This window comes from Pygocentrus nattereri, chromosome 18, assembly GCF_015220715.1.
Source record: "Pygocentrus nattereri isolate fPygNat1 chromosome 18, fPygNat1.pri, whole genome shotgun sequence".
Taxonomy (NCBI): Eukaryota; Metazoa; Chordata; class Actinopteri; order Characiformes; family Serrasalmidae; genus Pygocentrus; species Pygocentrus nattereri.
Window position 1 is genome coordinate 39573659 of NC_051228.1, and position 22561 is coordinate 39596219.

Here is a 22561-nt window from a genome sequence, read left to right on the forward strand (position 1 = left end):
TGAAAATAAATAAACACGCCCCCTACTGAGAACACAGTTCCCGGCTAGCGCTGGTTTTCTGAAATGAACATATTAGAACAAAACCAAACGCAGTCGTGGCCTGTTTACGCGTCACAGCGCGTTTAGCAGCGCCTCAAACTCTAAATAAATACAAGCTGCACGTTAAAGTGGCAGAAAATGTCAAATATAGGAGAGTTCTCCATCACGAAGGTTTTCACTTTGAAAATCAACGGAACGCCAGTCTTTGCATGTAACTGTAAGTTTATAGCTTCTTCTGAGTAAAGCTACCGTTTTTCATCCAGTCGGTTCTCAGCGATGCCACAGCCATCCGTATCCACGAGCGCTGTAGAGCATAACTGGCCTCTCTCTCAGTGGGTAGGATGTCCAGTGATTTGGCTTTAGCAGCAGTTTGAAACGATGTGATGGTGCTTCACAGGTCTCAGAGGAAGCACTTGAGAGCATTCAGCTTTCCAGCTCAATAGCGCTAACTAGCAGGTGAAACTGGCCACAAGTACAATAGAGAAAAAGAGAAGCCTGAGCAAAAAGCAGTGCTGGATGAAGCACACAAACCCTGTACCTGAGTAAAATATCACTCCAGTAAAAGTAGAAGTTCCTCCCTTTAGACCTCCACTTGAGTAAAAGTACTAAAGTATTTCCCTTCAAATGTACTTAAGTATAAAGTAAAAGTACTAAAAGAGTAATTCTGGCTCTGATGTCCTGTTATCATTTTTATAACCAGACTGGCTTCATGAACTCATTTCAGGTGAAAGTCCTCCAGCGTCTCTCTTGGTAAACCAGTCTTTTAATAGAAGGTCATTAATTAGTGACGCTGACGTCTATTAAAATGATCAGAAGCACAAAACACTGAAGGTAAACAGTTTCCATCAGGGAGAACCGAGTGGCTCTGAAATCACTTTTTACACACAAGCAAAGTTTCAGTTTCAGATTTATTTACAACTTAGTTCCAAGTTTAAGTTGAATAAAAACTGGCTTTAAACTCAGGATCACAGATGAGCTCCTTTACTATGTTGATCTGTAGGCGTCTGTTCATAAACATAAACCAGCCCAAACTCATTTACTATAAAATGAAATGGTGTTTGTAGAAATTCAGAAAAAAGCCGCGTCAGTCTCGACTGCATATGTGGACATATTTCTATATTGAGCTCTATTTACACAAAGTTAGGTTAGTTCATCATTTATGTTGAACAGACTCTCCCAAAGTTTTACGCTGCTGCGCTGACGTTGAACCGCGTGCTGCACTGGGTCGGTCTGACCAACAGGTCAAAACCAGCTCTAAACAAAGTGACCGCTGGGCCCTGATTGGTGCTCTGGCTTTGCGCTTCTTTCGTTTTGACATGTTACGTTTTTATACACACAGAAACCAAAAGGAACGACAGATTTCTCAAAATGTAGGAGGAAAAAGTCGGATATTAGACTCTGAAATGTAGTGGAGTGAAAGGAAAAAGTCCAGAACGGAGAAACTTCAGTACAGATACACCAAAAATACTAAAGTACAGAAACTCATTACATTTACTCAGTTACTCAGATACTCAGACACTCAGTTACTGTCCAGCACTGGTAAAGAGACTTGAGTCCTTTAGCAGCTGTTACTGCTGCATGTCTTCTTCATGCCAACAGCCAGGAATTCATGTGAAATCTGTGAACGTGTGCAGCAGTTACAGCTACTAACAAATAAACCTGGTTGGTCTTTAATATCAAATCTTTTTTTATAAATTCCATGTGCTGTATTTTTTAAAATCTCTATAGTGTAAGTATAATAAACAATAATCTAAGATTATTTGCTTTTCTGTTTATAGTAGTTTATATTGTAACTCCTTGTAACGTTGGGGAGTGATGATGAGGCGGGAGCATATGCAGAGATAAGTGAGATTTATTACGGGCAAATCCAGAGTCAGGGTCTAAACGGTCCAGGGTCAGGGAGCCAACACGGATGGAACGAGGAACAGACATGACTTAAATAAACACAGAATAAACAAACAATCCAAGACAAAGACCAAACACTTCAAACATTAACCAAACAGCATGAGAATATAATACAAAGACCAGCAAACAACTAGGGATAAATACAGAGACAACGAGGGGGTTAATAAGACACGGGTGATAAACACAGGTGGGTACAATCAAGGGCAGTGTCTGGAAACAAGGGGGCAGGACCAGGAAGAAAAACAAAGAAACACATGGACCAGACCAAAACCAAAACAAAAGCACATGACAGGACTAAAAGATAAACAAATGTGAATTTTGGGCAATATATCCTTACGGTGTAAATATTTTAGCTTTTTATTTATTTATAATTCTTTTTATTGTTATTTTTTGTGAAGGATAGAGTTTATATATTTATCTTTTTGTATTACATCACTGCTGTCAGAACAAAACCTCGTATCTCCATTTTTGTTGTTTTTCTGTTTTTGGCATAATTTGAAAATGCCTGTTGTTATTTACATTGTGTGTAAATTCTGTGATGAATGGACCAAAATAAACAGCCCAAAATGACTTGGAAAAAATTCTGGTTCCATTGACCTACATTAAAAGTGAAGCCTGTAAAGTTACCGTTTTGGAGATACGAGCTTTTGTTCCGACAGCAGTGATATGTATTGTTTACATACATAACAACGAAGTTAATTACTTGCTTGTTCATTTCTCTTCTTGTTACTTCTCTTTTTCTTGAGTATTGTGCTGTCCCTTTGCTGCTGTACCACTGAGAATTTCCCTGTTACAGGACTAATAAAGGATTATCTTATTTTATCTCATCTCATCTCATCTCATCTTGTCTTGTAGTATCTTAGCTTATCTTTTTGCTAAATGACTAAGGAATCATCCTTGTTTATTAAAAATATTTGTAAAGTCCCCAAATTTTGCTAAATCACAGATGCCAGTGAAGTTTCTCGAACACAAATTTTCCGTCACTGATTAAGCTGTAAATAACTTCCACAGCATTTTCGCTCCATGGAAGAGAGAAGGAGGAGCAACAGCAATAAGGAGGGCGGGGCTCTGCTGAGTGACAGCAGCACACCGCGTAAGAGGGAGAGGCGGAGCTCTGGAACCTTCGGCAGCTCCACACTGGGTCGCAGTCTGTCCCCGAAGGTCTGGCGCTTTATTATAGTCATTTTAAAATGCTTGTTTACTTCTGTTTTGCTGTGAAATCATATTCATATACACGCCATGTCTCCTACATCATACATGAAGTATTTACCATTTCCACATCATGTCAAAGCCTTCCCATTCGGGGGAATTCCACGGGCTGGAGCCAGGGGTTGTGCTGATGGCAATGCAAACACTGTTTTATTTACTATCCAACATGATGAGTGAACCTACAGGGGTCTGAGTTTTTATAATTAGTGCTAATTAGAACAAGTTTCAGATCAAAAGCTTCTTTCCAAAACATCACAAAACAGAGTCTCAGGCATCAGTAGTTCCTCAAACTCAGCAAATAAATATAAGTTGTGCATTAAAATGTCATATATAAGTTAGTTCTCTTTCACGAAGGTGTTTTAACTTATTTTCACTTTGAAAATCAACAAAACGTCAGTCTTTGCATTTGACTAAGTTTATGGCTTCCAAGTGGTGCTTCCAGCACTTCCAGATCCAGTCGATCCTCCGCGACGCCCAGTGATGGCGCTTTAGCAGCAGTTTGAAATGACGCGGTGGTGCTTCACAGGTCTCAGAGGAAGCACTTGCCAGCCTCCAGCTTTCCAGCTCAATAGCGCTTTGTGATAGGAAGAGAACTAACTTGGGAGAAAGTTTTGTGTAAGAGCTTCTTGTGAGATGAGTTTAAGACCCATTAAACACATTCCACATCGTGTTCCGTTCATCATTCGTCATCATTGTCGTCTCTTCTCTCAGCATCTAACCCCCTCTGTTCTCCCCCTGCAGCCCCATCTGCCCCTGTCTCAGAGCTCGAGCTGTGGCAGCGTTCTCCCCCGCGCTCTCTCGCTCAACACCAGAGACCTGGACACTCGCCGCCTGCTGAAAGGTGGGACGCTCTTCACTCTTCGTTTACAGCCCTCTCCGCCTCCCTTACTGGTCCTCACGCTCCCTCTTCCCTTTTCCTTTCTCTCTCCCGATCAGCTGGTCAGCTCTACTTGAACGATGAAAGGCAGAGACTGAGCGACATGACCAGTAGGACTGCTTCTGAGTCAAACGTTTTCCTGGACCCTTTCCACTTCCTGGACAACGGGGCCAACTTCGACACCATGAGTGTGGAGAGTTCAGACAGCCTGGAGACCAGCATCTCCGCCTGCTCTCCGGACAACATCTCCAGGTGAAGACCAGCTTTTCTGAATGCTTCCAGAGACACAGAGCAAACGAATCGGCTAACTTGGTTCAGTTCTAAGATCTGATTGGCCGCGCTGTTAAAAACGCTGTGCAGTTGTTTACAGTAATATACCAGACAACACAACTGCAAAGCAAATATGCAGTAAAAGACTGTAAACTATTTCACAGAGCTTTACTGTATATGTGCTCTGCAGTTATTTAAGCAGTAGAGCACGAGAGGGAGTGAGTTATCGCCAAATAACATCTCAGTGCTCTGCTGCTTTAATACAGCAGGTAAATTAATACAGTAAGAAATGAATAAACTGGCCGTGAACGCGGCTTTAATATGTTTTAATGTTCAGCTCCTTCCTCCTAATTATAGCTCCTTAACGAGCAGCTCGTTGCTACGTCAGAGTAACGAGCTCCGCCCACTCGCTGCTCAGCCGGCAGTTTGTTCTCCAGCTCCTTACACTAAATTCCCAAACTGTCGTCACCACTGAGCAGCTTTTCAGTCGGCAGCTGTGACAGAAGAACAGCTGAACAACCTGGAATCAGCCAGAAATGAACCCAACACCATTCGCCAGACGGGTCTGATCTTCAGAGTCGGACCAAATCAGACTGAGCCGTAAAACTGAGCCAATATCAGGTTCAGCTCAGTTTGGTCAGTTTCTCCAGATCAGTATTAATGTTGTTTTGTTCCAGCCGGTCTGTGAAGCTTCTTACAGCCCGTTTAGTTTGGCGAATGGTGTTGGGTTCATTTCTGGCTGATTTCACACAGTAATATATATATATATGTGTGTGTGTGTGTGTGTGTGTGTGTGTGTATTAAACCCGTAAAGATGCATAAAGGGTTTCTGCTCTAGCTTAATGGAAATTGCAGAGTGCAGTGACTTTTCCAGGAAAGTGCTGCTCCCATGTTGATTTTTATGGTGTAGAGCAGGTGTGGATATGATTAACGGTCAGTGCAGTTCATTGTATGGGAATGTTTCTCTGTGCATTTATACTCTTTGCTCTGCTGCATGCCAGCCGGGCGCCTCGTGCCAGTGTTATAGACACATAAAGAGCGGTCAACACGTTGTTTCTGTTTCAGAGACAGCTGTGCATTACACTTAATATGTAGCTTTGAGCATTTGTCTGCAAAGTGAGGCTGAGAATGTGCATGCCTATTACTTCATTATAGTACTAGTTTATAAAGGTGTTATAACATTGCTGTCCTTGCGTTAGCGTACAGGTTTTTGTGAATGTGTATTTGAACTGGTAACACTTCATTTAAGGGCAGTGTTCACAATACAAATCACCTACAAAAGCCCTTCATGATGACAGTAAAGCTAAACAAACATTTCCTAAGGCTTATTTTAGTAGTGCTGTGTGTCATGAAGGTGCGTTTCCCCACTCGGATGTGAAGTTGACGTAACACTTACTGTGGGGTTCAGAAGTCTGAGACCACTGGTGAATTACTCGCTTATTAAACACTGTTTTTCATTACAAATCATAATACCAGCGTAATAATTTGAGTGAAATGTAGAATATTTCATTGTTTGCGAGGTTTTCAGAACGTCTTAGTGTTTAATGTTTTAGTGACAGCATGCGCTCAAGCTGCCATGCACTCCAAAGGTTTGTGCAAAAGCCTTGACGAGTAGATCAAATCCACCCGACGGTCTTCAACGTGTTTCAATAAAAGAAATAAGACAAAAAAAATGTCCTTAACATGGTCAATTTCACAAATATCCTTCAGTTTGAATAGTGACCTAGAAATAGCGCAGAATTTAAAGAAGTCTTCATCTTAATTGTCCCATTGTTTGTTTATTTGGGTTTTTATTACGATTATTGGTTCAAGGTTCTAAAACTTTCTATTGTTTATTTCTAGATTTTAATGAGAAAACGCCAGCGTTTCAATCTGGTCTCAGACTTTCGGACAGCAGATTTTTTCTGCCATGAGGCTCGAGCACAAATCGACGATCTGGAAGTGTCTCCTGTACTTTGACACTGACAGTCATGACACTGTAATAAATCACTGCCCTAATTCTGTGAGACGGTAATGACTGTCAGACGTTTTTGGTAAGACTTTCATGACAAGCCATCAATGTATACCGATGAGCCAGAACATTATAACCAATCTATTATGCTTTTGGTCTGCTGCATGCTGCCAAACAGCTCTGAGCCATGGAGACTGGGACTCTGCAAGACCTCTGAAGGTGCCCTGTGGAGAAATGATAAGATTAAGATTAAGAAACCCTTATTAGTCCCACAGCGGGGAAATTAGTCCATCTGTGAAGTGAAACACCACATACACACTAGTGAACACACACACACCAGGGGGCAGTGAGCACACTTGCCCGGAGCGGTGGGCAGCCCAATCCACGGCGCCCGGGGAGCAGTTGGGGGTTAGGTGTCTTGCTCAAGGACACCTCAGTCACGTACTGCCGGCTCTGGGGATCAAACCAGCAACCTTCCGGACACAGGGCTGGTTCCCTGACCTCCTGACTTCTTGTTCCAGCTCACCCCAATGCTTGATTGGATTTAGATCTGGAGAGTGGCCAGAGCAACACCGTGAAGTTATGTTCTTCACCATTCCTGAACAGTGTGTGCAGTGTGGGAGGGCACATTAACCTGCTGAAAGATTCCGCTGCCATCTGGGAATACCACTGCCATTAAGGCACGTACCTGGTGTGTGACAATGTTTAGGTATGTGGAACAAGTCGAATTGACGTCCACATGAATTCCAGGACCCAAGGTTTCCCAGCAGAACATTGCCCAGCGCATCACACTCTCTCCACCAGCTTGTCTCCTTCCCACAGTGCATCCAGGTTCCATCACTTGCTCATGTAAGCTGAGTATTTCAGCTGAGGCGCTAAAACCTTCACAGCTAAAGAGAATCCAAACCAAACAGTGAGTTCTGTGGGCCACTGTGTTTTATAGCACAGTTATAATAAGCAAGTGGGCCTTGGGGTGGAAACGGTTGAGAACCCCTGAACTGTATCATCAGCATGATGTCACTCTGACATAAGGTACAAGGTCCGTGTCACAATGTGTTGGATCATTTCACCCAAAAAAGCATCACGACAACCTGATTTCACACACAAGGTGGCAAAGGCAGAATTTCTGACAGACGATGCCGGTTGGAATAAGCTTTTATAAACAGTCATGTCAGTCATTATGAAGGATGCCGTGTGGATGTCCTGCTGTAAAGTGTTACGCTGACTTTATTTGAGAGCCTGGTTGAAATCCATGCCATCTAAAACGTGTGTTTTCTTGGTTCGAGGCCGATTATGATTCCATTTCAAGCAGCTCCATAGACACAAGACTCCATTTAAATTGGACAAACTTAAATATAAAATCTCCTGTCTGGTTCCCCGGAATTCTAACTGCATTCCAGCAATGCCAGCCCATATATGGAGCCTCTACGCTGAGCGAGAACTGCTAGTGCTTCCAGTGAAACTCTGATCCTAAACAGACACGTCCATAGACATGCATATGTTCTCTAGGATGCCTGTGAGGTAAATATTATTGCAATCCAAGAAAAGTTCTAAACAGTTACTTCCTCTCCGGATCACTGAAAGGAAAGTTATAGGCTTCAGTTGTGCTCGTCTCTCTTTAACTCTGAGTGTGTGTGGTGTCACAGCAGTGCCAGCACGGCTAACGTCGCCAAGATTGAGGAGATGGAGCGTCTGCTGAGGGAAGCGCAGGCAGAGAAGAACAGGCTGCTGGAGCACAGGGTAACGCACTCCTGCCCCCATTCACCTTCTGTCTTCCACCACACAGAAATACCGTTTATTAAAAAACATGATTTAATAAACAATAATAAACGCTCGGATATTCATTTACACAAATGCTGTGCACCAACAAAACGCCATTAAGTACAAGCCATTCATTTTCAGGAGATATTTAAGATAATCCACTTAATCCAGTTTCCAAACCTGGAGTCTAAAGAACGATTGAAAGATGCAGAGAAAAGAGAGAGAGGAGGAAATCGAGCTCCACTCCATCCTTCCATTCTGCCCATCCTTTATTGAGGATTAACTGATTATTTGTTCAATTTAACATATTGGGAAAAACATTATACAAAATATGGCCTTTACGTTTCATGCCAAGGCCACGTTCTATATTTATGTTTGTTTTCCTGAATTTTAAACTCAGCAAATAAATAGGAATTGTGCCCTAAAATTTGCAGAAAAGGCCAAATTTTGCTCATTTTCACTCATATAATCATTAAAATATGTAATTTGATCATGGGTGTTCAAACATTTGCATAAAATTGTATGCATGAGTTTGTAAAAATAAGTGTGTGTGTGTGTGTTCTTGTATTGCTATACTTGTGAGGACGCCATGTCCTCACTAGGATGAGACTATATGAAATTTGAGCATGTGTTGTTTTCAACACAATTACTTTTTTATTTGAAAACAGAGCAGAAAAAGTGTCTCTTGGACACTGAGGTTAAGCTTAGGCTCAGGTTTAGGTTTATGTGTAGTATTATTTAGCTACAGTAACACAAAAGCCAATAGAAACCTATGGACGTCCTCATAGGTATATCGAGACAAACGTGTGTGTGCGCGTGTGAGTGTGTGTGTGTGTGTGTGTGTGTGTGCGCGTGTGCGTGTGCATGTGCGTGTGTGTGTGTCTGTGTGTGAATGTTTGTGTGTGTGTGTGTGTGTGCGTGTGTGTGTGTGTGTGTGTGTGTGTGTGTTAGATCCTCACAGTGCTCCTCACAGTGTTGGTTTTGCTGCAGGAGCGAGAGATGGAGCAGCGCCGGCAGGCTGTAGAGGAGGAGAGGAAGAGGAGAGAGGAGCTGGAGAGGAGACTGCAGGAGGAAACACACATACGACAGAAACTCATCGAGAGGGAGGTGAAGCTCCGGGAGAAGCAGAGAACACAGGTGAGAGGAGAACCGGCAGAGCCGAAAGGAGGCTGAGCGGAACACAAGCACACAAAGATGCGCTGGTCCTGTGAAACGTCACGGCTTTCAATTAACAACAACAAACGAGGGGAATTTTAGACGGTCCTGAACGATGAGCGGCGCTGTAGATGATACTGAAATTACCGAGAGAGAAAATGAGTTACGGCTTAAAAACTTTTGCTAATGGCTGAACTGAAGAGTAACAATAACTGAGAATAATACTCATTTTTATTGAACATTAGATGCAAAATGTTAAACTGTAAAAAATATTTTTTTACTAAACTAAACTAGTGATTAAAATTGAAATTAAGGACTTTTAAAATTTTTATGATGTTTATTTCTGTGGATTATTTACAGCTATAGAGCCATTTACAAATAATATCACAGACAGCAGTCGTTGAAGTCCATGCATGACGTCCAGGGTAAAGCCTTATTTTCAAGTACAGGAATCTTAGCAGATCATAACGGTCAGTTGGAGAATTTAAAATGGCCTGTAATTATAATTATTGTTGATGAGGGGTCTTAAAGGAGGTCTACCAGATAAAGCACAGACAAATCACCTGTAATCCATCATTTTGCTTCATGAAACGGTTCCGTTTTTCAAGTTTGTCTTCAGTTAAATGAAGAAATGACTGAAAGTCTCTTTTTTATGTTGAATTATAAGACTTTAAAATGTAGACATGTAATCTTGAAGTACTGGACAGTAATCATTACTTTAATGCAGTAATTCTTTGGATCAGGTCACAGACTATATTTTTAGCGGGTACTCAGTAATCTGCATCAGAATAGGTTTATAAAGAAACCCTCCCAGCCCGGCCGAATTCTGGCCTCTCTCATTTGCTGCTGAAGCCACGAAGCTTACATTGCTATCAGACACTAGGAATCAATAGGCACTCAAGTCTTTCCTGTAAATAAATTCCCAAAACTTCTCTCAACCAACTCAAACCACGTCCAGCTCCTCATTACTGTCAGTCAGGCTTGTCATGTAGGCTTGTCATGCAGACTTGATGTGCAGACTCGATGTGCAGACTTGATGTGCAGGCTTGTCGTGCAGACTCGATGTGCAGACTTGATGTGCAGACTTGTCGTGCAGGCTTGACGTGCAGACTCGATGTGCAGACTTGATGTGCAGGCTTGACGTGCAGACTTGATGTGCAGGCTTGATGTGCAGGGTTGTCATGCAGACTTGATGTGCAGACTTGATGTGCAGGGTTGTCATGCAGGCTTGATGTGCAGACTTGATGTGCAGGCTTGACGTGCAGGCTTGACGTGCAGGCTTGACGTGCAGACTCGACGTGCAGGCTTGACGTGCAGACTCGATGTGCAGACTCGATGTGCAGGCTTGATGTGCAGACTTGTCGTGCAGACTTGTCGTGCACACTTGTCGTGCAGACTTGATGTGCAGACTTGACGTGCAGACTTGTCGTGCAGACTTGTCGTGCAGACTTGATGTGCAGGCTTGATGTGCAGGCTTGACGTGCAGACTTGACGTGCACGCTTGACGTGCACGCTTGACGTGCAGGCTTGTCGTGCAGACTTGATGTGCAGGCTTGACGTGCAGACTCGATGTGCAGACTTGTCGTGCAGACTTGTCGTGCAGGCTTGACGTGCAGACTTGTCGTGCAGGCTTGATGTGCAGGCTTGTCGTGCAGACTTGACGTGCAGACTCGATGTGCAGACTTGTCGTGCAGGCTTGTCGTGCAGACTTGTCGTGCAGGCTTGATGTGCAGGCTTGTCGTGCAGACTTGACGTGCAGACTCGATGTGCAGACTTGTCGTGCAGGCTTGTCGTGCAGACTTGTCGTGCTGACTTGTCATGCAGGCTTGTCGTGCAGACTTGATGTGCAGACTTGATGTGCAGACTTGATGTGCAGGCTTGATATGCAGACTTGTCGTGCAGACTTGTCGTGCAGACTTGTCGTGCAGGCTTGACGTGCAGATCAGCTACACGTCCGGTAGTGTTTATTGCTATAGTCTACAGTAAGTCATACTGTGTCCTAAACAACATCCACAAGTCTGCACAACATTATGCAGACCAGGATGTGGTCTGAGTGGGTTGAGAGACCTTTTGAGAAAAATGCTTACAGAAAAGATGTTAGTCTTGTAGCTCCAGCACTAAAGCTATAGAAGCACAATTAGGACACCAAACATGTCTTGACTGATTGACGACATCTGGAGTGGAAAATGAGGTAAATCAGTTTCTTTGCTGAACTGTTCCTTTAAATACCTCCTCAATGGTGGTGTCTGTCTGTAGATCAGATCCTGTGTAGCTACGATTTCCCTTATTACAAGTCTAACCAGTAGTGTTAACCCACCAGTCTCGTCCGCTGACCCGTTACCTGCCAGTGAGGAAGGACGACTTTGATCTGCGGGGTCATGTGGAGGCAGCGGGTCATCATCCTGACACCTGCTATCACCTGGCCATCACCGACAAGACCTGCCGAGGGTTCCTGGTCAAAATGGGGGGCAAAATTAAGACCTGGAAGAAGCGCTGGTTTGTCTTTGACCGTAACCGCAGGACCTTGGCGTATTACGCAGGTTAGCACCTGCCTCCTCTTTCTGCCTCGTCTGTTTAAATAAAATATCTGACTCGTGTGATGTATTCTTAGTGTTTTATGGTACAGCGGGATTCCATACATCAGCGTTTCAAAGAACCAGTCCTCACTGAGGCCCTACACTGAGTACCGAGTTCTCTTTGCTCTAGCACACCTGATTCAACTCATTTAATGAACACACACATCTTCTGAGCCGCTTCTCCTTCTGGGTCGCCGGGGAGCTGGAGCCTATCCCAGCAGTCATTGGGCGGAAGGCAGGAAACACCCTGGGCCGATCACCAGTCCATCGCAGGGCAGACAGACAGATGCATACATTTCGTTTAATGAACAGTCTCTTTAAAAACCCTTGCAATGTGTCAAGCACTGCAGTCTTCAGCTCAGTGCCTCATTAAACACACCTGACTCAGCTCATCAGCTAATTAGGCCTCCTGAACTGAGTTCAGAGCGTTAGATGAGGGTAAACGCTGACCTCCACAGCTCTTCTGGCTGGGAAGGTGCCCAGTTTGCCATGCTTGCTTAAATGTGGCCTTAAGATCAGGAGCCCCATATGTCAGCCATACACCTCTGCCTTCGACGCTGTAGGCTGGGGTTCAATCCCTGGCTGGGTAAACACCATGTCAATAAGAGGCAGTGGGCAAGACTCCTAACACCACCTTCACCTACCTGTGTGAAATGATCAAACTGTAAGTCGCTCTGGATGAGCGTGTCAGCCAAATGCTGTAAATAAATTAATAAACCCCTAGTGGTAGAAAAATGTAATTGCATTCAAACTGATTATGAGACGCCAAAACTCCTAATCAACGCACATTAATGATGGAATGATTGGCAAATATTTCATTGATCAGCCCAAAGATGAGGTAGAACAGTTGATAGATGACAGATTTGGGCTCACAGTAAATGTAAAGTAAAATCCTATAACAGACAGATCTAGAAGTGGATTGTGATGATGTGGACAGCGACCAACCTCGTCTTGCTTATTGCATTTTAGCTTTTAGTCCATAGAAATTCAACATGAGAAGAAATTACATTCATTCCAGTTTCAGCATTCAAAAGAATTCCTTTTATTTGTCTTTTGCCAATTTATTTGAATGGCAGGAACAGTTAACGAGTGTAAATTCAGTTTTAATATGCAGTAATTGATTTGTCAGAGGTTCATGCTTGAATTGAGCCATTACAAGTAACTCTTATATGTTAGAATGGAAAGCTGTGTTTTCACACGCGACAGCTGCTGTAAGCTTTTCATGTGCTTCGCTGGGGACTTCTAAAGGGACGTTGTTTACTGTATACAACTAGTTCAGTGTGTAGGTTTTATCATTGTTTATCACAGCTGTGTAATAAACGTGTAATACACAGCTGTGATAAACGTGTTATAAACGATTTATAACGTGTTCTATGCACACTATGCGCCCCTGGGTTGGGGATCTGCGGTAAACCAGCCGTGGCTTATTAAACATGACATCCTGTAGGCAGAGACTAATCTTAACCACTAGGGGACAGCATTGAGCTTTGCCCTCTAAAGAAAGGTGGAGAAGACTGCAGTGGCGCATTCAGACCTGCTGTAGATCTGAGAACCTTATAGATGTTTTACAGTCTATGTGTTTGTTGTACAAGCCACTGCTCTTGTTATTGTTTATCAGTGAAAATCTATAATCCCTTTCTTGGCAGGTCTTCTGGATGAGATGGTAATTCTGCTTTTCAAAAACTGGTCTGATGTTCCCTCTCTCTAGATAAACATGAGGCAAAAATGAAAGGTGTCATCTACTTCCAAGCCATAGAGGAAGTGTACTTTGATCACCTGAAGAACGCACATAAGGTGAGCTTGACGCGAGGGCAGACTGTAGATCTTATTAAAATAGCATTAGAGGGAAGATAAGATGAGCTTGGTCTGTGATTGTAACGCTCATGGTGTTGTTTGTTGTCTTCTCTCTGACGTGCACGCGCTCAGAGCCCGAACCCCTCGCTGACGTTCAGTGTGAAGACACATGATCGGGTGTATTACATGGTGGCTCCTTCCCCGGAGGCCATGCGGATCTGGATGGATGTGATCGTCACGGGAGCCGAGGGTTACACCCACTTTCTGGTGTGAGCAGCAGCTCCGAGACCACAGGATCCACGGTTTGGATGCGCCTGCTGAACGGGCATGCAGCTTGGAACTGGACACAATCCTGTAGTTTGAGGAAGGCCTTTCTAATTCGCCTGACGTTATGATGCGTATTTATGCGAACTGACATGAGAACTGAGCAGCCGCTGAAAAGTACTGGAGGTGTTGTTGCGTTCTGTCTCCTGGCTTTTCCCTTCAGAGGCTGGAAAAGACCCATTATCATAAATCCCCAGACCTGAATCTTTCCCTGAACCTGCGTGTGCTGACCCAGTTCTCTGAGTTTCAGGGTGAGACTCTAGACAGATCATTCTTTGTGACATAGATGTGGTGCTTTTGCCCTACTTTGCTTCATTTAATGAGCGATTCATGGGCTGTTGGTGGCCACAAATTGGATATACTTCAGAAAAGGTGTAGGACGGCTTAGTGAACGCCAACGACAGCGTTGCTCCAAAACCCAATTCTGCAGGCAGTCTGATTGTTGTTCAGTGTATTAATCACTGTTTTAATAACTAGGAGCCCATCCACATGTACTGCTTCCTCCTCTTGCTGCCAAGAGGCTTTTTTATTAATCTATTTTAGTCTTGTATAATTTAGTCGGTCTCAGCCTTCTCTCAGTCTTCTAAAGTGCCTTCGTGTTCCAGTGTCAGTGTGCTGACATGGGGTTTGACTGAATGAGCACCCTGTATAACATTTTTCCCAATCCCAGTCAATTTTAACCTCATACAGGGCTCATTAATATGCTCCTGGGTTAAATTAGGCACGTCAGAAGCAGGGAACTCACTAAAATCTAGAACTAGGATGACTTTTTCTGATGTGAACCATGCCAAAGCTCCAGTGTGGTACCAGTAAAGCCTGTGAAGGATGGGATTGTTCATCCTCTGTGCCTTTGCTCAGGAACACAAGACCAAAAAAACAAAACACCAAAGATCCAACAACCCTTTTCTGTCTTTGGTGAAGCTGTAATGTTTCACCATCACCAGCAGAGGGCTGCACTCAAGGGCTATTTGCACAGTTCGTCCTCTAAAGCTACCCTGGGTTTGCAGGCTTGTGCTTAATTCATCTGATATGCAGTGAAGGAATGCGTCTGACCACCGTCTCATTTATAAAAAGTCAGTAATGCTGTTTTGATATTTTATTTTCATGATTAGATATGCATGTAAAGTATTAAGAAATGTGGTTACTGTGTTTTTTGTTTGTTTTTCCAAAAGACTGATCCAAGAGATTCCCTCTCATGAGTGTAATAACTTGAGCTCTGAGGTGGTTTCACTAACGATAACAAGCGAGGCGAAAGGGATGTGCCTGCTGGCCGTGTGTTGACAAAGATGGATTATCACAGCGCTGCCGTTTGACGGCAGCACAAGGCCCAGATGGAGTCGGGCACTTGGTGTCATCAACAGCTGAAGTGTTTTGGATTAGTGGCACTTTTACTGTCAGTCTCCGTGTCTCAAAACCGCTTTGGTTGAACTTATTTACCCACAAAATACCATTCATATAAAATAATAGGATAATACCCCGTAAGTGGTCCAAACTGTAGTAATATATATTTCCAAAATTCTTCAGAATTCCAATGCACAGGAAGCTACCTGCTCGGTAGATTAGACAGTATTATGGAGCGTATGAGCACAAAATGTGTAAGGCTGATGTTTGAACAGGATGTTATGGTACTGGCTGTTGCCATAGGCCTGACTCACTGATATGCCTCTACTCCGATAAAGGTATTACATAGACGACAGTATATATGTCTTTAATTATTTAAAATGTATTACAGTATTTTTGTAATCAATTTTGTACCTATTTTTAAATGGTTCATTATTTTTTAAATGACCTGAAAATATTTTCAGATGCTCAACTGAAATATAATCCATAATAAAGCCCTATGCAACTGAAGGAACCATGGTCTGGTATTTTATATATGTATATATGTGTATATATAAATATATATACAGTCACCGGTCAAGCATAACACTCCTGACCACCTCCTCGTTTCTACGCTCACTGTCCACTTTATCAGCTCCACTTACTGTATAGCTGCACTCTGTAGTTCTACAGTTACAGACTGTAGTCCATCTGTTTCTCTGATACAGCACTGCTGTGTCTGATCCACTCAGACCAGCGCAGCACACACACTAACACACCACCACCACGTCAGTGTTACTGCAGTGCTGAGAATGACCCACCACCCAAACAGTACCTGCTCTGTGAGGGTCCATGGGGGTCCTGACCACTGAAGAACAGGGTAACAGAGTATCAGAGAAACAGATGGACTACAGTCTGTAACTGTAGAACTACAGAGTGCAGCTATACGGTCAGTGGAGCTGATGAAGTGGACAGTGAGCGCAGAAACGAGCCTGATCAGTGTAAAATAATCTTTCGTTCACTCCTTTATTATTATTAATGATAAAATGCTCGAGTCACGGGGGAACGGCTCCAGCTTTTCCGTGTTCGGTCTGCGCTGCATTAGGTGTTGCGCCATGTTAAGAGTGGGTGAGTGCTGCTGGACGTGGCCGCTCATGCTCACGTGTGGTTGCATGTATTCGTCATGTTTGGTTAACACATGGTTAGTCAGCCATTCACATACTCCCTCACAAGCCCAGCAGCGACCTCAGAAAACTGTGACCCAATTAATTCATTAGAAACACAATTACCGCTGTCTCCATCTGCCACACACCAACCCGGCCTTTATCTCCGGCGCCGCTCCAGAAATTCCCAGCAAAAAATATCCAGTAAGGTTTTTCATTAACGTCCAGCAACGGTGGACTTGGTGTACTTTGTGTAGGTAATATGAGGCTCTCTTTTATTGTCCTTTACGTCGGGGCCACACCCCCCTTCTTTATCAGCCTCCTATTGGTTGACCTTGAGCGGTTGCCATGGAGATTTTTTTTTCAGTGGAGCATGGATAATTAGACAAACATACTGATAATAGAGTGCATCTTTTCACTAGGGGGCATACACACACACACACACACACACACACATAGACTGGGCTCCTGACTCACTCATTTTGACCCTCTGACCTGTTTTAGGGCTGGAAAATTGTTAATGCAAATACAGTGTCTGGGCTGGAAGGGGGAGAGTGGTGCACTGGTGATATACCAGTTATATGTCTGCTTAGCATTTAAAGGGTGAAAGGGACTCAAATGTGTCTGGTGTAAATTAACAGCTTGAATTTTTACAGCTTGGTTTGATTTTGGTTTTAAAAAGTCAGTAAATGTGAAAACACTCTCAGCTCTTTGGGGAATTTCCAAGCGTAGAGCTGTGAATGTGAGCATATGCTGATACTGTTAACCCTCGCAGTTAATCCTGTAATTTCATCCATTGCACTGTGTGTGTGTGTGTGTGTGTGTGAGTGTGTGAGAGAGTATGTGTGTGTGTGTGTGTGTGTGTGTGTGTCTGAGAGTGTGTGTGTGAGAGAGTATGTGTGTGAGTGTGTGTATGTGTGTATGTGTGTGTGTGTGTGTGTGTGTGTGTGTGTGAGTGTGTGAGAGAGTGTGTGAGCGTGTGTGTGTGTGTGTGTGTGTGTGAGAGTGTGTGTGTGTGTGTGTGTGTGTGTGTGTGTGTGTGTGTGTGATGGAACATGAAACATCTGTTGCCGTTGGTGCTGAGCTTGGGTTAAAACATGTGCAGTAAGTAATGTTGAAAATCCTCCTTAATACATGCATGCAATACTAACTCCTGCCAGTTCCAGCTGTCACACACCTACCGTACGCCTACACACACCTGCCACACGCCTACACACACCTACCACACGCCTACACACACCTACCACACACCTACCACACGCCTACACACACCTACCGCACGCCTACACACACCTACTCGTACACAATTTTTACACAGGAATAAAACTGTAATCCCCCTTAATGTATTTGCCAACCATCGCCACCCATTACATCGTACTCAGATTACAGGACATTATATAAACAGGGAGGTTTCAAGCTCCAACATGAAATCACCCCACCAGCCTCTCTCATCTCAGTGGTTGGGGTAGCAACAGCCAAGCTGTGTCTCAGCGACGTGTAACCCACGTCTAAAGGTTTGTCCTCTGCTTCGTCATGTGCGGTTTAAGAGCTGCACAAACTGGCCTAAGGATATCTGAGCCGCATGTGAAGCTTTAGCTTCTTTAAAAAGAGGCAGTGAAAGTCTCGGCCCTCTCTGCTCCCAAACTGGACAGTAGCCCACCCGGACACTTATGTCACCAAAAACACATCGTTTCCTAAAACAGCAGCTTTCCTGTTTGACTCGTTTACAGACGTTTTGTTGTGATTTGTTTTAACTCATTTTTTATCATGACTAAAAACAAATCAGTGCAGTGTTACTTTACAGTGACTCAGCCTGTCGGAACACGTTTTAAAGAGTTTTTAAATTTATTCGTTTTTAAAACTGTAAAAACCCACCAACACATGGCCATTACAGCTGTACAGAAAACCCCCTGAACTGAAGTGCAAAGTGTAACAAGTGGCTCAAAAATACTTTGTGTACTTTGTGAAAGGATCATTCAGCGTTTATTTCTAGAAAATTTATTTCTTATTTCCTATTTTTAGGCAGATGTGATGAGCCATATTTTACAGTGCACGTGTAACTGAAGCCAGTGGACAGATGCTGAAACACCTTCCCAGCGATCATATCGAGGGAAATTATTGACTGCAGTAGATGGAGATTAGGTTCAAAAACACAGGAGAATCCATTTAAGAGGTTGTGGGAAAACACGTTGCTGTTCAAAAGCCAGTGCTGGACAGTAACTGAGTAACTGAGTATCTGAGTAACTGAGTAACTGAGTAAATGTAATTGGTTTCTGTACTTTAGTATTTTTGGTGTATCTGTACTGAAGTTTCTCCGTTCTGGACTTTCTCCTTTCACTCCATTACATTTCAGAGTCTAATATCCGACTTTTTCCTCCTACATTTTGAGAAATCTGTCGTTCCTTTTGGTTTCTGTGTGTATAAAAACGTCACATGTCAAAACGAAAGAAGCGCAAAGCCAGAGCACCAATCAGGGCCCAGCGGTCACTTTGTTCTGAGCTGGTTTTGACCTGTTGGTCATACCGACCCAGTGCAGCACGCGGTTCAACGTCAGCGCAGCAGCGTAAAACTTTGGGAGAGTCTGTTCAACATAAATGATGAACTAACCTAACTTTGTGTAAATAGAGCTCAATATAGAAATATGTCCACATATGCAGTCGAGACTGACGCGGCTTTTTTCTGAATTTCTACAAACACCATTTCATTTTATAGTAAATGAGTTTGGGCTGGTTTATGTTTATGAACAGACGCCTACAGATCAACATAGTAAAGGAGCTCATCTGTGATCCTGAGTTTAAAGCCAGTTTTTATTCAACTTAAACTTGGAACTAAGTTGTAAATAAATCTGAAACTGAAACTTTGCTTGTGTGTAAAAAGTGATTTCAGAGCCACTCGGTTCTCCCTGATGGAAACTGTTTACCTTCAGTGTTTTGTGCTTCTGATCATTTTAATAGACGTCAGCGTCACTAATTAATGACGTTCTATTAAAAGACTGGTTTACCAAGAGAGACGCTGGAGGACTTTCACCTGAAATGAGTTCATGAAGCCAGTCTGGTTATAAAAATGATAACAGGACATCAGAGCCAGAATTCCTCTTTTAGTACTTTTACTTTATACTTAAGTACATTTGAAGGGAAATACTTTAGTACTTTTACTCAAGTGGAGGTCTAAAGGGAGGAGCTTCTACTTTTACTGGAGGAATATTTTAGCTTGGGGGTCTCGACTTTAACTTAAGGACATTGTTTGTATTTTTAGTTCATCACTGTCAAAAACCCATTATTTAATTTCACAGGAGATTCACCTTCAGTCTTCATATATTGGATTTATTCCACATAATGGACTGGGAGGGATGAAGTCAGCAACTCTAAACCCTATTACTTAAATAAAATAGGCCCACGCAGTAACACTAAGGCCCAGAATAGATATGGAATAAATATACTCTTTGCATACGTCTCTTAACCTTTTGGTCTCCAAGCCTCTGAGGCAGAGTAGATCCTGCGTTTAGACGTCTAGTTGAGAGCAGTTATCTCAGATTCATTTTTAAAGGTGTTGTCACAGTAGACCAGTGAACTTGATCTTATGTCAGCCTTAAAGGGCAGCTTATTACAAGAAGACAGGTGGGCTCTGCATTTTAACCAAACCAACCTCCATTTCTGGGGGTCTCAGGTTAGTTTAGGGATTACAATTTTAAAAATTGAGCAATTCATATAGTAATATAATAATCTAGTGTTTTGTGTGACGTTGCACTGCATTGTGGGTGCAATTATGAGGCCCGAATCATGAGTGAACGATTGACCTGTAAGACGTGACAGAAGGTGAGAGACGAGAGACTCACAGACCTTTAATTCAGTGTTTTCACTCCAGGTTGGGAGCCACTGCGCTGGATAGTTCAGTGTTTTTCTCTGCTGTTCACCCCTCGTTCAGCTCCAGAAGGGATTAATCAGCCAATAATATCCAGTATTTTAACCAGGAATCCACAGTTACGCAGTGCAGGGGTTTCGGGACTGGAGCTGAACTCTGAACTAACTGCACTAGAAAACTTACAGAACCACGTTTGTCGAGACACGATGTCGTTTTCTGTCCCACGACATTCAGTCTGATATTTAATGTTTTACGGAGAGTAAAGCTATCCTGGCGGTCTGCACCTCCGTTAGGGGAACGACTGTTCACCTCTCGGCTGATAACGTTAGTGAAAGGTCTCTAAAGGCCAGCATTGTTCACAGCTGTGTTAATGAGCTGATGTCATTTCCCTCCTATGAGCAGAGTTTATCTCTTCTTCATGAGGCACCGTGGGATCCTTTACCCACCCTGACATGAAGAGCCGGTGGGCTTCTGTGCTTTTAAATGCTGTGAGAGACTCTCCAGAACAGAGAGAGGGGCTGAGTATGAGATCAATATATCAGGAAAACACCAATTTAGTAGCTTTCCACCAGTTTAAGTGGGACCAGGAGTTCAGGGGGTAACTGTATGAGGATCACAGACTATTAACGGTAAGTTTTTTCCCTTCCAAAGTAAAGAAAGTAATTTTAGCCATCTTTCACCTCCAGTTATGTTTGTTTGGAGCAGTGAGGCAAGAAATTCGGTCCCAAATATAGCAGCCATGGCAGAAAAATAGGTAGCACCTAATGAAACATATAATTAGGTGATGTTCTTTTCCAGAGTAACTTAAAATGGGAGGTGTATTAATAGTTTTGCCCAAAGACTGATTTTGCTAATCTGCAAAGAGGATTGAACCTTTAACCTTTAAATTGAGGATTGAACCTTTAACCTTTTAAACTCCTCGAGACCACCGGTGGTCCCAAACCGCGCTCCATCATGTTCTCCATAACGTTCATGTTCCATGAGCTCCATTCAGAAGCTGGGCGTCGTGTGAGGCTGTAGCTCTTCTCTCCAGTCTAATAGACGGTGACGTCATTTTAAACCCTTATAATAAAAGAAGCTGAACTTTGTTTTTCTACTGAAAGTCGACCCGTTTTTCCCCAAATCTGGGCTCTAAACTATAAACAGACGGCGTCTCTTCAGTGATCTGCTCTGGAAACATCACTTTTAGAGAACAACACAAAGAGCGGCCGAGATTTTTGGCTTTAGCAGTGAATTGTGAGCATGTAGTGATATGTGGAGATCATAAAACACACGTTCTGATCATTTGAGGGGCTTTTACAATTAAATAAATAAATAAAATCACATTTATTTCATGCAGTTACTGAATAATTTGCCCTCTGATTTGATCATGTAAATTCAGATGGACAAACCGAAACATACCCTGGAGAATCTGATTCATGATGCTGTAACTGCTGTACATAACATACTAGTCCAAAGTCCAAACTCCGAGCTTTAAAGAGGTAAAACAGGTCCTGGACCTGTTCAAAGCGGTCTTTTATCTCCCACAGGAGACCCCGGGCGCTGGCTCATCCGTAAACAGAGCAGGTTTGCATTAACAGTGGCTCGCTCTTACTGGGGCCATTCAGGCCGCCAAGAAGTGAGCGCCGCGTGGTTTTTCCAACTAAACACGCCGTTCTCTGCCCAGTCCCAGAGCCCTGGGCTTTGCTCAGTGAACAGAGCTTTGTTTGTGCTGTGCAGAGTCTCGTCTATAAATATCAATTCTTTGTTTCTCGTTTTGCTCTCAGAAAAACTAAACCCCCCATCTGGCTTGCCTCATGACTGTGATCAGACCCCACATCTCTCCCGGTGACTCCAGAGCTCTTCTGTGGCTCAGTCTCTTCATCTCTCCTTCTTATCTGGCCACGGTTTTGTACAGAGCACATCTTGCAGGATGACAGGTTAGATACAGCCAGAATGCAGCTGAACCCGAAACAAACCCCAGCCCGCTCCTCTGCTTCTGTCCAAATCAATCTATCAGACTGTCCCCAATAAAACAGAGAAGGTTTTATACCCCCACGTGGTCTCGGCTGTCTCTCTCTGCTCTTCCTTCTCGTGCATTGGCCTTATTTATGTCTCATTTTAGGTTGTGTTTATCATGTTTTTATACAGTCTCGATCAACAACGCACAAGGCAAATGGAATAGGACATGTTTTTGTACAAGCCCTGAATGCAACCTGGGTTGTATCCAGTTACATCACGGCTGTCTAAAAACAGTGGTCCATTGGAATGAAGGGGCTCATCCCCCCCACCCCCCGCCTTTCCCTCCATTCTCTTTCCGCTTCTCTCCTGCCATCTATCACTCCCTTTCTCTCTGAATTCACTTTTATCAGTGTTG

The 22561-nt window shown here is 43.3% G+C and overlaps 1 protein-coding gene across 4 annotated transcripts in view; it reads left to right on the forward strand.

Annotated features, from left to right (window-relative positions):
* The window catches only part of phldb2a (pleckstrin homology-like domain, family B, member 2a), a 45092-nt gene extending 29380 nt beyond the window's left edge, over window positions 1-15712 (forward strand). For 2 of the 4 annotated variants that reach the window (XM_017686105.2, XM_017686107.2), the window contains 8 exons: window positions 2956-3105; window positions 3895-3994; window positions 4090-4282; window positions 7898-7991; window positions 9003-9149; window positions 11488-11707; window positions 13452-13537; window positions 13670-15712. In XM_017686105.2, coding sequence (XP_017541594.1) covers window positions 2956-3105; window positions 3895-3994; window positions 4090-4282; window positions 7898-7991; window positions 9003-9149; window positions 11488-11707; window positions 13452-13537; window positions 13670-13810 — 1131 coding nt within the window. In that variant the 3' untranslated portion in view covers window positions 13811-15712. The remainder of the gene's footprint in view (window positions 1-2955; window positions 3106-3894; window positions 3995-4089; window positions 4283-7897; window positions 7992-9002; window positions 9150-11487; window positions 11708-13451; window positions 13538-13669) is intronic. The other 2 variants (XM_017686106.2, XM_017686109.2) reach the window with 1 other exon arrangement.
* The last annotated feature ends 6849 nt before the right edge of the window (window positions 15713-22561 follow it).